Below are 14,235 nucleotides of genomic sequence, written 5' to 3'. Positions count from 1 at the left end.
TCGCCCCTCGCTCTGCCATGCAGCCTGGAGGGACAGCCTGACCCAGCTAAAGTTGTGGTGGGTCTTTGTCCCTGACATATTTTAAAGAAACCTGCCACCAATAGTAGACTGCTTTCAATTTCAGGCACTCAAATGCTTTAGAGATAGCTTTTTTAAAACAGCCTTTTGAAATCACACAATTGATCACAAATGATCAAGAATGTAATTAGTTACACGTGATTGAGGTTATAAGTGCTCTACGGGCAGTGGGGTGTGGGGGTGGATCTTTCTTCCAGTCAAGTTATTTCGCAATGTCAGTGTTTTTAAAAAGGGGAGTTACTTTCACAAACAATGTATGTGTTATAGTGAAAAAAAAAAACTTCACCTAGTCCTGACCTGTCAGCCCCTCACTGTGATTATGCTGGAGTCTGAAGAAAAAGCATTTATGCTGAGTACGCTCTTTATGTCAGCTCATTTTATAGTCACAGGTGTCCCTGCTGCATCAGGGTGGAATAAGCCAATAAAATCATTTAATTCAGGTGACCTTCGATTCAGAAACAGACTGTGCATAGACAACAAAATGCTCAGCCACTGAAACATTCATTTATTGGGTCATTAATGCTGTCACAGTACTTTACATGGTGTTTTACGTAAATGCTCTGCACTTATATAGCGCTTTTCTACCTATTGGCACTCAAAGCGCTTTACACTGCTTCTTATTTACCCATTCACACTCACAATCACACACACATTCATACACATTCATACACCGATGGGGGAGCTGCTATGCAGCTGGCCAACACTCACCAGGAGCAACTAAGTTGGGGTTCAGTGTCTTGCTCAAGGACACTTCGACATGTGACCGGAGCAGCCGGGGATTGAACCAACAACTGTGAGATTGGTGGACAACCGCTCTACCTTCCTGCGCCACAGTCGCCACCCTTTTACGTGAGTCAGATTTTGTGGAGCCAGCAGCTAATATTTATTAGAGGAGGTGACTGATTGGAATAGTCTGCCACGGCAACAGTTGAAACTATTTGGTTAGCGTACTATTGTCCACTCCAGATGGGTTTCCTGTCAGTTTACATCTTTCTCTTACTAACATAATTCTTAGGATATGACTGTTGTAAAGTTTTCTGGACAAATTTGCAAGACATGATTGACATTAATAACATCTGCATTAAAAGCAGTGGTAAGTGCTGCCGTCTCACAGCTAGAAGATCCCTGGACCGAATCCCCGCCGCCAGTGGCCTTTCTGTATAGATTCTTCACATTATCCCCGTGTTTGCGTGGGTTCCTTCTGGGTACTTTGGGAATGGGTGTCCAGGGTGTACCCAGCGTCTCGCCCAATAATAGCTGGGATAGGCTCAGGCCCCAGTGACCCTGAACAGGAAAAGTGGTTACAGATAATGGATGGATGGAAAAATAATGATAACAATAAAGAAGCTTTGATTCATACTAGATTTATTTAAGTGTGACCACATGCTGGCCAGCCACATGTGCTGTTCGTGCACATCTGGCCTGCTCTGTTATTGTTTCAGTAATGTGGTTATCGGCTGACTTGCCTGCAGCACCTGCACCAACCAAAGATTCCATCTGCTTTAAACACCGCATAAATGAAAAATAGCATATTGAACAAGACGAAGAAAAATAATTTTTGGGAAAAATCCAAATGTAGATTTGTTTAAAGACAACCTTCTTGTAACCACATGGCAGAGTTTTTAAATAAGCAAAATGTTTGCTCTGTGTCACATTGTGACTTAGTAAGCAAAGTCAATTATACATGGTCTTGAATTTTATTTGGTTTTAAAATCAGTTAATAAGATTTCTCAGTTCAAAACTCTTTTCCATTTGTTTGCAAGTGACGGGAGTAGTCACACACACCAGACGGGTAACAAATAAAGGGGAAAACCTGAAGCAAAATAATTATTGCAGATGCTTCCACACAAATGCACTTTCTGAGCATCTAACATCCAATCATACTCTGTGGCATGTATGAAAATGCTGAACAGGACCAGATGATTTTGAGTGTGATTATAGGAGATTGTGGACTGACCTGTCAGCACCCAGCATCACCATCATCAAAACACCAAATAAGGAAATATCTTTTGCATGCACTCACAATGACATGAATGATTATAACTTGACCTCAATACAAGAACCATAATTACTGTGGATTAATTGAAAAATGAGTCTGATGTCTGTTCAACTGGGAAGGTCGTGGCCTGTTTGGATCATAGCCCAGAGCCTGACATCAGCATAAACCAACAGCCAGCTCCAGTCGGCTGCAACTTCACTTTACCCAGCTGATAATCCACAGCTGTAGGCGGCATAGAGAATGTGCAGCTGAGAGCTAAGGCCATGACATGCCTACAGTACAATGTGTCTATTTTCACTCCTGCGTGGCTGCAGTCCCACTGTCATTAGCATGAACGACACCTTATTTAATACGTTTATAATTTTGAATTAAGATGGAGCCAAAGACGACACATGGCTGGTCATGTTTCCAGTACCCGTTTATTTTTAGCCGTGAAAACAATGAATGATTATTGTGCACTGTGACTGGATCAGCTGAACAACGCTGATCATGGTTTAATAAAGGTTTTATTAGAGAGTTTACAGTGGGGTGCAAAAGTTTGTTTCCCCTTATTTTAAAAGGTCAAAAACAGTCAAATGGAGAATTCTATCATCAACATAATATTTAATGCACATTCAGCAAGTACAATTGTTATTTCATCAGTTACTAATTAAAGTTCAATTTTAATTTATCTTAAAGAAGATGCAAAAATTTGGACCAATGAATTTTCCATCATTTTCCTACTGTATTACTTTTTTATACAGTCCTTGAACATTTTTGTTACTTCTGACAATGAAGGAACAAAGCATCCCCTTTGATAAATTAATTAAAAATGAGCTTCAATTAATTTCCAGTTAAAGACCACTTGTACCAGCTGGATGTGCATTAATTATTATGTGATGAAAAAAATGCCTTGCTCTTCTGACATTTCAAACTAAGTGGATGCAAACTTTGGCAAAGTTCATCCCCTTTATTTCAGTATTTCTTTGCAGGAAAGCAAACAGATATGTCATTACTGTTATGGTTTGTTATGTGGTAATGTAGTCTGGCTCTAAGAGCTTCAAACCAAAGCAGGACTCGCATGCATCAAACCACTTTCTCATGTTTTGCTGCTCAGTTGTTACTTTATATTGTCAGAGGGGAGTGAATGCAGGCAGTTTCGAAACCATCAAACATGGCAGATTGCACTTAATGTCTAACTGAAGGTGAGCTTTCAATCTGAGGTGTTATAGCTGCCTTTACACACCTGCTCGAGTTTTCCCCATTTCTTAAGTATCTATTTGGGAAGCGCACATAAATGATCTGGTGGAGGTAGAGAAATACAGTAGCTCGCCATGGCATCTTTGAACTTACAGTTAAAATGTTCTGTGGTCATGTACATAATACTGAATGTGTACATGTTTATACTAACATAAACCTTTAGCTTAACATATTTAGAATATAATATTAGAATATTTAGAATAGAGGGAGTGGAAATCATCTGGACCATTTTGCAAAAAGTGAAAGTGTTGATTAATAGATCACAATAAAATCTACATAACCTGGAGGTGGAAAGCAACAGCTTTCAGGACTCCAGGGTTAATTTCACAGCAGTGAGGTAATAGCCAGATTCAAAGACACATTGAATAAAACACAGATGTTCTTTTCTAAATTATGATCATTAATGTGGTATTGAAACGAAAAGTAAAACAAGGTTCAACTATATGTCCACTGCTGTGTGAGATTCAATGTTAATACAATTTTTAAATACTGTCTTAATTACATGTTTCTGCTCTGCTGCTAATAAATATAAGACAGGAACAATGACACTGTAAGAAAACGTACACACGGAACTTATCCTATAGTTTAAAAGCAGTAGTGGGTGAAATAAAACACGCACTTTATTTTGCTCACTAATTTGTCCATATAACCATAGCAGGCAAAATTATTGGACACAATAGAAGCAGTTTGAAAAAATGACGCGAAATGGTTTCTCCTGACATTTTAGAAACACTCTCAGGGGTTAGAGCTTCGTTAAACCGACGCTCCTGAGGCGCACAGATGCTTGTAGCCGCACCCACAGAGTGAGGAGGGGGGGGGGGGAGGAGGACAAAATGCAGCCGAGAATCTGAGATGAGACAGCTGAGAAAAAACTGGAGCGTCGCCAAACTTGGCACTGGACTCATGATAAGGAGTCTGTCGGGGACATGGAGTCGCAGCGGGGGTCAGGGGATTCCATGAAGAGGATTTTCACTTTTACCATTCAGATCCTCAGAAAAAACCATCGCTCCACCGCAGCGTAAATAAATGTAAGTGTTTGCTGTCTCGTTTCATACAGTAGCACATGGAAACATTCTGTTCAATTACTTACGCAGTAATGTGTAGTGTAACGCATATTTGGGAGGTAACTCTTTGTTGTTGTCAGCTCACCCTCGTATATAATGCAGAGAAAGCATAGAAACAAAACATAAGAACATATTTCATTTTCCTTGGCTGCATGTTTGTATTGTTGGAAAATGCACCACATTATAATTAAAAGCCAAAAAAGCTTGTATTGTTTAAACCATTTACATTTTTTTTTCACATAGGAGGAGGCTTGAATTAGGGCATAATTAACTTCATTAGTTGTCAAGTGTTACTTTTGTACATGCTCCAGATTCAATCATCAACAGATCTGTGCCTCATGCACATGATGCACAGTGATTCATGAAAGGCATTTTTCCATCCCACAGGACAAAGAGGGAGAAAAACTCTTTGTCTGCTACTTTATTACTCACTAAAGATTTTTTTAATTCTTCTTATGTAAATACATGCAAATTAATTTGGCCAACTTGGTGCATGACGTTCATGTTTATATCTCTCCTTTGCCCCACCAGCCTCCAAGTGGCTCCACAAAATGCTGACTCTTGGTGAGGGTCAGAAAACAAACTCATCCTGCTGTGACCCTCCAGTCATCATGCATCAGCAAAGATCAGGAGCTGACCTCAATGCCAGCTGTGACTGGCTAACTCCTCACTGTAACTGGACGTCAGAGGACAGAGTGCCAGAGCTGCCTACCTTCTCTACTGCAGCCAAAGTCAGAGTGATCATTAGCTTCCTCCTGTGTGGCATTTCCACTTTCTGCAATTTAGCTGTGCTGTGGGCAGTTAAAGGCCACAAACCCAAATCCCACGTCAGAGTGCTGATAATCAACCTGACTGTAGCTGATCTCTTGGTTACCTTCATCGTGATGCCCGTGGACGCAATGTGGAACATCACAGTTCAGTGGCTGGCCGGTGACCTGGCCTGCAGATTCCTGATGTTCCTCAAGTTGCTGGCCATGTACTCGTGTGCCTTTGTCACAGTGGTGATTAGTCTGGACAGACAGTCGGCTATCCTGAACCCTCTGGCTATTAGCATGGCCCGGAAAAGGAACAGGGTCATGCTGACGGTGGCATGGTCTATGAGCATGTTGCTTTCGATCCCTCAGGTAAGTCTAGGTAACACTGTTCTGCTCACAGTTTCTGACCATTTTCAGATGTGTTATAATTAAATGCTTAATTGATTTATTAAGAAAGTCAACACTTAAGTGACTCGTTGTTGCTGCTCTTGTTGTCCATTTACATATACATATATATGTATTTTCTCATAGAAAATAATCTATAATACATAATCCACCCATAATCCTACAAAATAAAGTGTGAAAGGGGCCTCGGTCTTGGTAGTTTCAGTTGCTATGAATAGACGACCCAGCAGACTCAGGTCTGTGAAAATCAATCACTGTATTAATTACCTACATTATGAAGCACCGACCCCTTTGGACGTTTAATTGTTGTCATGTTGGGGGACATAAGGGACACATTACTTATAGGTATTGAACCCCGGTGTATGAAAATAAATTATTGACCTATGAACATGGGAATACTGGACAGTCTGGCCACACTAGTGGGATATCAGTGATGCATAATGTAGACAGAGACTGCTATGAACATACTGAATAACAGCTGCTGCCTAATTTTTTTTTTTTTCTTTTTTACATCCACAGATATTTATTTTCCATAATGTCACCATTACTTATCCAGCTAATTTCACTCAGTGCACCACACGGGGGAGCTTCATCACTCACTGGCAGGAAACAGCCTATAACATGTTTACCTTCTCCTGCCTCTTCCTGCTGCCACTGGTCATAATGATCATCTGCTACACCAGGATCCTCATCCATATCTCCAGGCGAATGACAAAAAAAAACTGTAAGTTTGGAGCTAAGGCTGTTGACTAGTGGTGGATCAAGTCTTAAGCTGATATGTACTATAAATTATATAATGTGGGACCATAATAACTGTCCATTGATGCCTGGTTGTCTTTCTCTACTCTAGTGTCCTCCAATGAGCCACATCTCCGTTGCTCTAAAAACAACATTCCCAAAGCACGAATGAGGACTCTTCAAATGAGCATTGTTATCGTGATCTGCTTCATAGTGTGCTGGACTCCTTACTACCTATTGGGTTTGTGGTACTGGTTTTTCCCAGATCACTTGGAAGGAAAGGTCTCTCACTCGCTAACTCACATCCTGTTCATCTTTGGACTTTTCAACGCCTGCCTGGACCCCATCATCTATGGGCTGTTTACCATACGCTTCCGCAAGGGGCTAAGGAGCTACCACAAAGCTGCAGTGGTGTTAAACAAGGAAACTCACATGTCGGTAACAGAGTCTTTGAAATACACTGCTTTGCCCTCTAAAAGAAGGATTACCAGCGGTGAAAAAGACAGGGACTTTGAAGAAGCTGAGAACAAATCTGTTGATGACAGGTGTCTGAATGTGTTCGGACAAGAAGAACAAGAACAACCTTGCCATTTCAGCACTGAGAGCACAATATGAAGTGAAATATGGACTTTATATGATGTATTTATTTCACATTACCTAACATGCATGGGTAGAAACCATTTGAAAACATTAAATATTCATCAATTTGTAGTGCCCAGATGTGTCTTTGGCAGTACTTTGCTTGAAGCCAACTTCAGGGTTATGTAACAACCCTATGAACACTGTAAAACATGTTTCAAGCTGTTTGATGGGTTGTGTGTTGTGTAACTGGCTCACAGTTTTTACCAAACTCTGTGAATATAGTGATTTTTTTATTTTATTTTTTGTTATATAACATTACTGCCAGTGTCCTGCATGTGGATACAAGCAGGTAGAAAAACTGTCATATTTCCTACATGTTTGTCAGACAACAATCCGATGGTCTGAATATGTCACAACTGTAATGAAGACATAGAAAATCAGATAAAGTTGAGAACTATCATGGTTCTGCTGCAGATGCCAAGAAGAACAACTGAATAAAAAAGTATCCAGATTAAATCTAATCCTGGATAAACTGTCCACATCCACATATTTATTATGTGTGCACAATGCAGATGCTCGTAATCACTAAGCCTCTCTAATAGATTAGAGCTGTGACATACAGTATGTAACTATAATAGACCCTTTTCCCCGCAGACAGTTTGAGATTTGATGAAGCCCAGGTGTTAACATCACTGACAGCTCGGATCTGTTGAAGCCACAACAGTCTGACAATGAGGCAGCACCTGTACTTTTCATACCCTGATGATGAAACTTTGTCTGTAATAAAGGCTTTAAAATGTTTTATGTTTCACTTCCTTTTCTGACAAACGTATAAATGAAAGTTACTGTCATGGTTAATCGTACTGCTCTTCTCCGGAGGCTGACTTCTCTATTTTAAAAGGAGCTGTAAGTGAAACAGGATGAAGAGGATGGTACAAGTCAGTCTCAGTCTCTAAAGGAGCATGTTAGCTCAGAACATTTTTGTGTGGAGGTTGTCATTTCACAACCAGTCCCAGTGAATCCTCCAGTGACTCCAAAGCTGCTGTACAGTAGGTCCATGTTACCAGAACCATCATTCCACTGAAACAAAAGCTGTTTTCTGTCTAATCCTATTTCCAGCCAAGGCTGAAAGATGCTGTGTCTTTGATGGCTGTTTGCTGTTGCAGTAGAACTAGTTATTGCCTGCGTTCTCGTGGACATCGCCCACATTATTTTCTCATCTCTTCTCGGCTGGAGAATGCCAACTCATTTACTACTCACTGATCCTTCTCAAGCCTGTCGGCTCCTATCACATCTCCTGTAGTGAGAGTAGAACACATCATCTGATGAGCACATATTTACTCATGCCTCCCTTCAACATTTATTTTGATCATACTACTCACAAAACAGATGTAGATACCTGTAGCTCACTGAAGGACAGCTGCTGAGGCCTAGCAACATGCATGTTTTGTGTTTCCCTCATTGCAAAAAGAAACCCCCACGAATGTGGTGGCTACGCACAGCATTCAACTGAACAGCCATATGAGGAAAGTACATCGTTACAAACCACTGGCTTTGTATGAACTGTGTATTTTAGTCATAGTTCTGACTAAGCCAGATGCTCTGGTCAGATCCTTAGGTGAAATAACCACTGCTCTTTCACTCTTTCTCACATTATGACAGCTGGATCAGAACGTGTGTCTCTGACTCTCTACCCTGCAGTTGCTATGCTGACCTCAGTGAATTTTGTTGCCAGCAGGGTTCATACGAATTTACCCACTGAATAAGCTGAAATCGTGTGTTTTTTCCACATGGATGCAGATCCTGTTGTTGGCCAGTTGTTGTATTGTAATACATGAGCTTTAATACAATCCCCACAAAAGAGCTTTCTCTGTGATTCCTGTACAGTTTTATGTGATTTAAAATCTTTTTGGGCAACGGCAGGGAAATATCCTTTTTTTGTCTTAGTTGAAGACTTGTTTTGGTGCAGTTCAATCACTCTACCAGCTAATGGGATTTTCTCTGTCAGACATGTGTGCAGATAAAGTGCCAAGATAGCTAAAAGTCATTAAAAGCACATTACACTCCAGGCTCAATCCTCCTTTTAGGATGCAGGAAGCCACAATCATTGCTAACTGGTTTCGCTGTGCCAAAGTGGCATTTAACACCTCTATAGTGTTTTTCCTTTTCAAATATCCTACTGCAAAGAAAAGAAAACCTGGAGATGTCCCATATTTCACTTGGAATATAAAATATGAATCAATCATTTCATACCATGGTTCTATTTTAATGAACAACATTAAACGGATATTAGCCGTAGCTCAGTATTTGTATACAATTTTAAATTTTCTACTTTACTCCATTTAATAAATGCTGGAGTTGAGTCAAAACAATGTGTTCATGTCTTAAAAAAAATTTAAAGTATAGAAATTAAAACATTAACCCTTAGAGTTTTATTTGAAAACATTGTTACTGTATGTATACAGTGTAAAATAAGTAAAATAAGTTAACTTGACAGGGGAAGGGCACCTGTAGGAGTGTGGTGGACAGAGCAGTGGTGACCCGGTCCTGAAAGGCTCTTGCACGTTGCAGCAGTTGTTTGGAGGAGGCAACGAGAAACCCTGCAGGACCTTTGGAACCACCTTCATCACCACCTCCACTGGGCCCAGCAGTTTGGAGCTGGGAGCCTTCTGCTGCTGTTCTGTCAGGGTCCTGGTGTATGTTTGAGCCTTGCTGATGATCTTGGGATGTCTGTAGTTTACAATCAATGAACGATGGTTTTCAAAAACTCATGATGAGCACATAGCACAAACATTACAAGCTGAGCACATGAACTGATGATAAATGTCTCAAACGTGACTCACTTAAACTGAGGAGGGATGGTCTCTGGTGAGTTGAGCAGCTGTCTCGCTTCATTTCATTTAATGTCCCTCATCTTCACACTGGTGTTCACTTCCCACACCTGAAGGGTCCAGACTTGACACAGTAACTGAAGCAGAGGAACTCTAACTACAAGAAAGGTGTGGACCGCAACAAGGTAGAAGAAAAGGGTTCTGTGTGTAGCTGTAGAGCCACATGGTTTCTTACCAGGTTCTGCGAGTCCTGTGAGTTCTGTGAGTTCGGACATACTTTGACAAAACTTGTTTGATGAAACAGCTAGTGAACGTGCTTGTGAGATCACTGTGCTTAAAGTTGTATGTACAATTGATCAGTCATCGGCTAAGTTGAGAAGCAAGTACAATAAATGTTCAATGTTTGTCTAACAACGATCTCCACAGTGAAGTATGTGCTGAAGCGTCAGGAGCATCAGATTCGAGTAAGATCACCTCTACACTTGGCCTCATCCTCCTCAAAGTCCACCACTTCACACACAAAGTCACCAGGCTACAAACACAAAGTAAACACATCTTCATCACCGAGAAGCTTGTCTTGTTGTAAAAATTAACTTTAAGAACATCTTCATCTCTGTGTCTGCAAGTAATTAATTTTATATTTAATTAAGGATGCTGTGTTTTAATCTATTTATTTTTAAGTCACTCACTTTACCAATATACATTTTATACCTTACCTTGTTAAAATAGAAACTTGGTGCATTATCTGTCCAGGAGTGTTTTTTATTAAGTATATACTATACTCAGTTTTATTGAAATGAATGATAAAAAGGAGAGACCTTCATAAATGGCTTTTGACCCATGACACAAATTGTTTGTGGAGAAAAACCTTGCATTTACCAAAGGATAATAGGGGTTAGCACCTTCCTGTATGAGGGATTTCTAGCCCAAATAAGGCCAATAAATAGGTGATGTAAACTCAACTACAAAAATAGATGTAAAAAAAAAAAGAAGAAATTAATAATAGAAGGAGTCACAGCGGATGTACTAAATAACAAACTGTCGGTATCTAATCAGCTTTTAAAATCCTAGTGATACTGAGATAAGCAGGTACCAGAAGATGCAAAAATGTCTTGAATGTTTAGTGGTTAATTGGCTTGTTAGATGGACCATTTTGATCCTCTGACTGACATAGACATTTGTGTCTACGACATGTAAATTAAATCAGGTCACAGTACATGTCACAGTATCCTGCTTTCTGTGGAAGTACTCCAGCGAGTACATGCATATTTTGCAAAACTGTGATAAAGTCTCATTAACATTTTCTGTTTATATTGCACTAAATATACAGTAACTGGGAAACTCTAGCAAAAGTTGCAGTAAGATACTGTAAAGACACGAAAATAATCATCAGCTGCATGAATGATGAAGATTTAAGAAAACTTGAGCTTAGGGAATTGAAAAACCATTGTATTTTCTCACGTTATGCTTTAGGCTACACTTACAACTACACTATTACTTTATAGATAAATATTGTACATTTTGTAGTAATGTTTGTGTCTCTGAATTTATTTCGGTGTGTTATTGTTAAAATGCTCAGAAAACTAAGACAAAAAGAAGTCCCAAAAGTCAAAGAAACAAAATCACAGAAAAACAACAGCAATTCTCTTGTTTCTGAGTTTAGCACGAAGGCAAAACCTACAAAAGGCACCAAAGGTTATGATCTACAGTATGTCTGCTGATTTATTTGTTTGTTACAGCATAAATACATACAGACATTCTTCTTTCAGTGGACGTTGTGATTAAGAGGCAAATAATGTCTTCAGTGGGCTTGCACTGCACCAGCAGGCACTGTGGTTGATCTTAAATCACTGTGCATACTCTGAGTGACTCCATGAGAAATGGATGCTCTTCCTGCTGAGTCCACAGTTTGCCTGATAGATTGTGCTGCTTCAGATGCTATTGAATTGGTCCTGATAGACCATCTAAGTGGTCTGAGGAAGGCTGTAAGCCCAAGGCTGCTGGGTACGTGGTAAGTGACCTTGGCACTCAGTGCTCATTTATTTTACAATTATGATGGAAGATTCTCACTCTGTGTTTTTTACTGTGGTCTTTGTGGCGCTCTCTCCTGCCACTCTGCTGTTATTTCCATTCCTCTTGCATGACAAAATTCAGAGCGAATAAACTTCATTATTCAGATCTCAGCCACTTAACAGACAATCAGTCTAATGTCTTTCAATTTAAAATATCATAGTCGGTCAAATTTTGTACCAGGCCAAATGTACTTAAATGAAATATAACAACCAGCAACAGCCAGCTCATTTTGCTAATATCACACTAAAGATCATAGTACAGCTATCATACACTTCACACCCATGTGTGATATCTTGGAGAAGCTCCCGCTTCAATTTAATCAACACATCCATACTGGATTCCCAGGAGGCATTAACTTTAAATAGCACAATGGAGAGGTACTGTTGATTGCATCTATTTGACTAGAAGCAAGATAGTTTCCTCTGCAACAGAAGTATCAGTAGTATGATTTAGTTTTACTTTACTAAAGCTAAAGACCCATCAGTGCATTTGCTGGACAAACATCCAATGATATTTGTCACATTGTTACTTAAGCAAAATGTAATCTCAAAATTTTTCACAACAGCTTCGCCAGCTATTAAAGATGCGATATTCTCCTTTATGAAATAAGTCTTCATCAGCGCTGAGTGAAATGTTTACATTTTATCCTCTGACTAAAAGTATTCTTCACCTGGTAAGTAAAAAATAAAGATAAGGAGACTTAATTGAACAGAAAACTAAAAAAGCCCCACAAGACCATTGCTGCTGGGCAGCTCGTAGCACTAGTAGCAGGTCTGCATCCAATTGTAACAAAATATCTATACTGTCAAGGACTTACTTCTTTACTCCTAACTTCGTACAGCAGGAGCTGTTTCATCGAATAAAACCACAATTAGTTAATAACTAAATAAGGAAGTCTATTAGTATTCCAGGTAAAAAACAATATAAAACTGAAAAAATATTTTAAGTGTTGTAACACAGAATTGTTAATAATAGTTGTTATTTTGGGGACTTCACAGACTGTTCCCTGATACCGACCTCTCTCTGTTTAATTTAAAATGGTACAGGTATAAAGAGCTCAGGAACTGGTTCATCATTGACAGTCTGGACCTGTGACCTGTTGGTAAATGGAGTCAAACATGCAAAAATATATGGTAACTATATTACAGACGATTGTGTAAAGCTTATGGGATTATTTCTTTAACATATAAATGTCAATATGTATTCTGAACTCACTAGAAAGATTCAGAGATTCACTATTAAGTAGGTTCGTGCGAGGTCAGGACAGGTGACCAACTATTCCAGGGTTATAAGTGGGATTACATTATATAAGTCATGCGTTAGGGCATCTGAAAATACAATAACAAAAAGTACTAAAGCTACATAATTAAGGCGGAATAATCTCCCTATGTACAATGCAGACAGCAACGTAAAAAGTTGAAATAACAAAACTATTTTAATGTTTGTATATGACAAACTTGCACTTGCATCTTGTAAAACGTAAACACTTTTCTAAAAGGACTTTGCTTTGATGTTTTTCTCCTTGACTTAGATTTTTGCTGCCTTGTACCTCACATGTAAGTCACTCTTGATAAAAGCGTCTGCTAAATGACTAAATGTGAAATTTTAATGTAAATGTAACAATAATTACCTACAGTATGACATTGCATGACTGGGGGTTTGCGTGAAATAGTCCAAGTCATGCCATGGCAGGGGATTTTATACAGTAAGCCTTTAGAAATACAAGTGCTCTTTGCTAACATTACTTACACAGTGCATGTGGAAGGTTGGGTCAGTGGATTTTTGTCCACAACTAGAACAACAAGCAACTCCATTCTGCCAGTGTGATGGCGCAGACTGATTGAATTAGAAGTAGAGTTTGTCACGGTTTATCTGCAACCTACTCTCTACAGGGCACGGACTTGCCCTATGACAGCAAAGTCAGAGGTCTTTTTATGGACGGACGATGTTTGTATGTAGGACTGTTGGAAACATTTTAGGAGGGTCCTTAGAAAGTTTGTGGGAGCAGCTGAAAAACCTTGGAAGCAGAGCAGGAAGGCCTCTTTATGTACATTATGTAAAATAGTCCTTTAAGATGACACACACTACTTTCTCATGATTTAGTCACTCAGAAAGGAATTGTACCACCAAAACACCAGCTAAAAGCACATTTGAAGTCTTAAAATAAATATGTAGCAGTTCTTGTGTTGTGGGTGTTGAATTTCTTCATCCTCGACCCAGCAGAATACATTTGAGTCGAGCATGAAGATAAAACTATTAACATAAGAAAATATAACTAAGTGTAACATTACAGCAGTTGTCCATGTGAAATGTGTCTTTATATGATACATCTATTCATCTGAACCAATGGTCCTGTGGTTACTTGATGTGACTTTGGGCACAAATTGACCCTAAAGCAAAGAGTCAGCTCTACAAATATTAAACGTTTCTGAACGCATGGAATATGAAGCAAGAGACTTTGCATTTATTCC

At 39.4% G+C, this 14,235-nt stretch overlaps 1 protein-coding gene across 1 annotated transcript; it reads left to right on the top strand.

The window, feature by feature from the left end:
* The first annotated feature begins 4,169 nt into the window (after positions 1-4,169).
* On the top strand, positions 4,170-7,619 carry LOC137122852 (putative gonadotropin-releasing hormone II receptor). Its single transcript, XM_067496143.1, has 4 exons — positions 4,170-4,344; positions 4,912-5,504; positions 6,060-6,264; positions 6,391-7,619. The coding sequence occupies exons 2-4, from the start codon at positions 4,932-4,934 to the stop codon at positions 6,891-6,893; spliced, it is 1,281 nt and encodes a 426-aa protein (XP_067352244.1). The 5' UTR covers positions 4,170-4,344; positions 4,912-4,931; the 3' UTR covers positions 6,894-7,619.
* The last annotated feature ends 6,616 nt before the right edge of the window (positions 7,620-14,235 follow it).

The sequence above is a fragment of the Channa argus genome, chromosome 2 (assembly GCF_033026475.1).
Source record: "Channa argus isolate prfri chromosome 2, Channa argus male v1.0, whole genome shotgun sequence".
Classification (NCBI taxonomy): Eukaryota; Metazoa; Chordata; class Actinopteri; order Anabantiformes; family Channidae; genus Channa; species Channa argus.
Note: the sequence above shows the minus strand (reverse complement) of the source record. Positions and strands in the feature narration are given on the sequence as shown.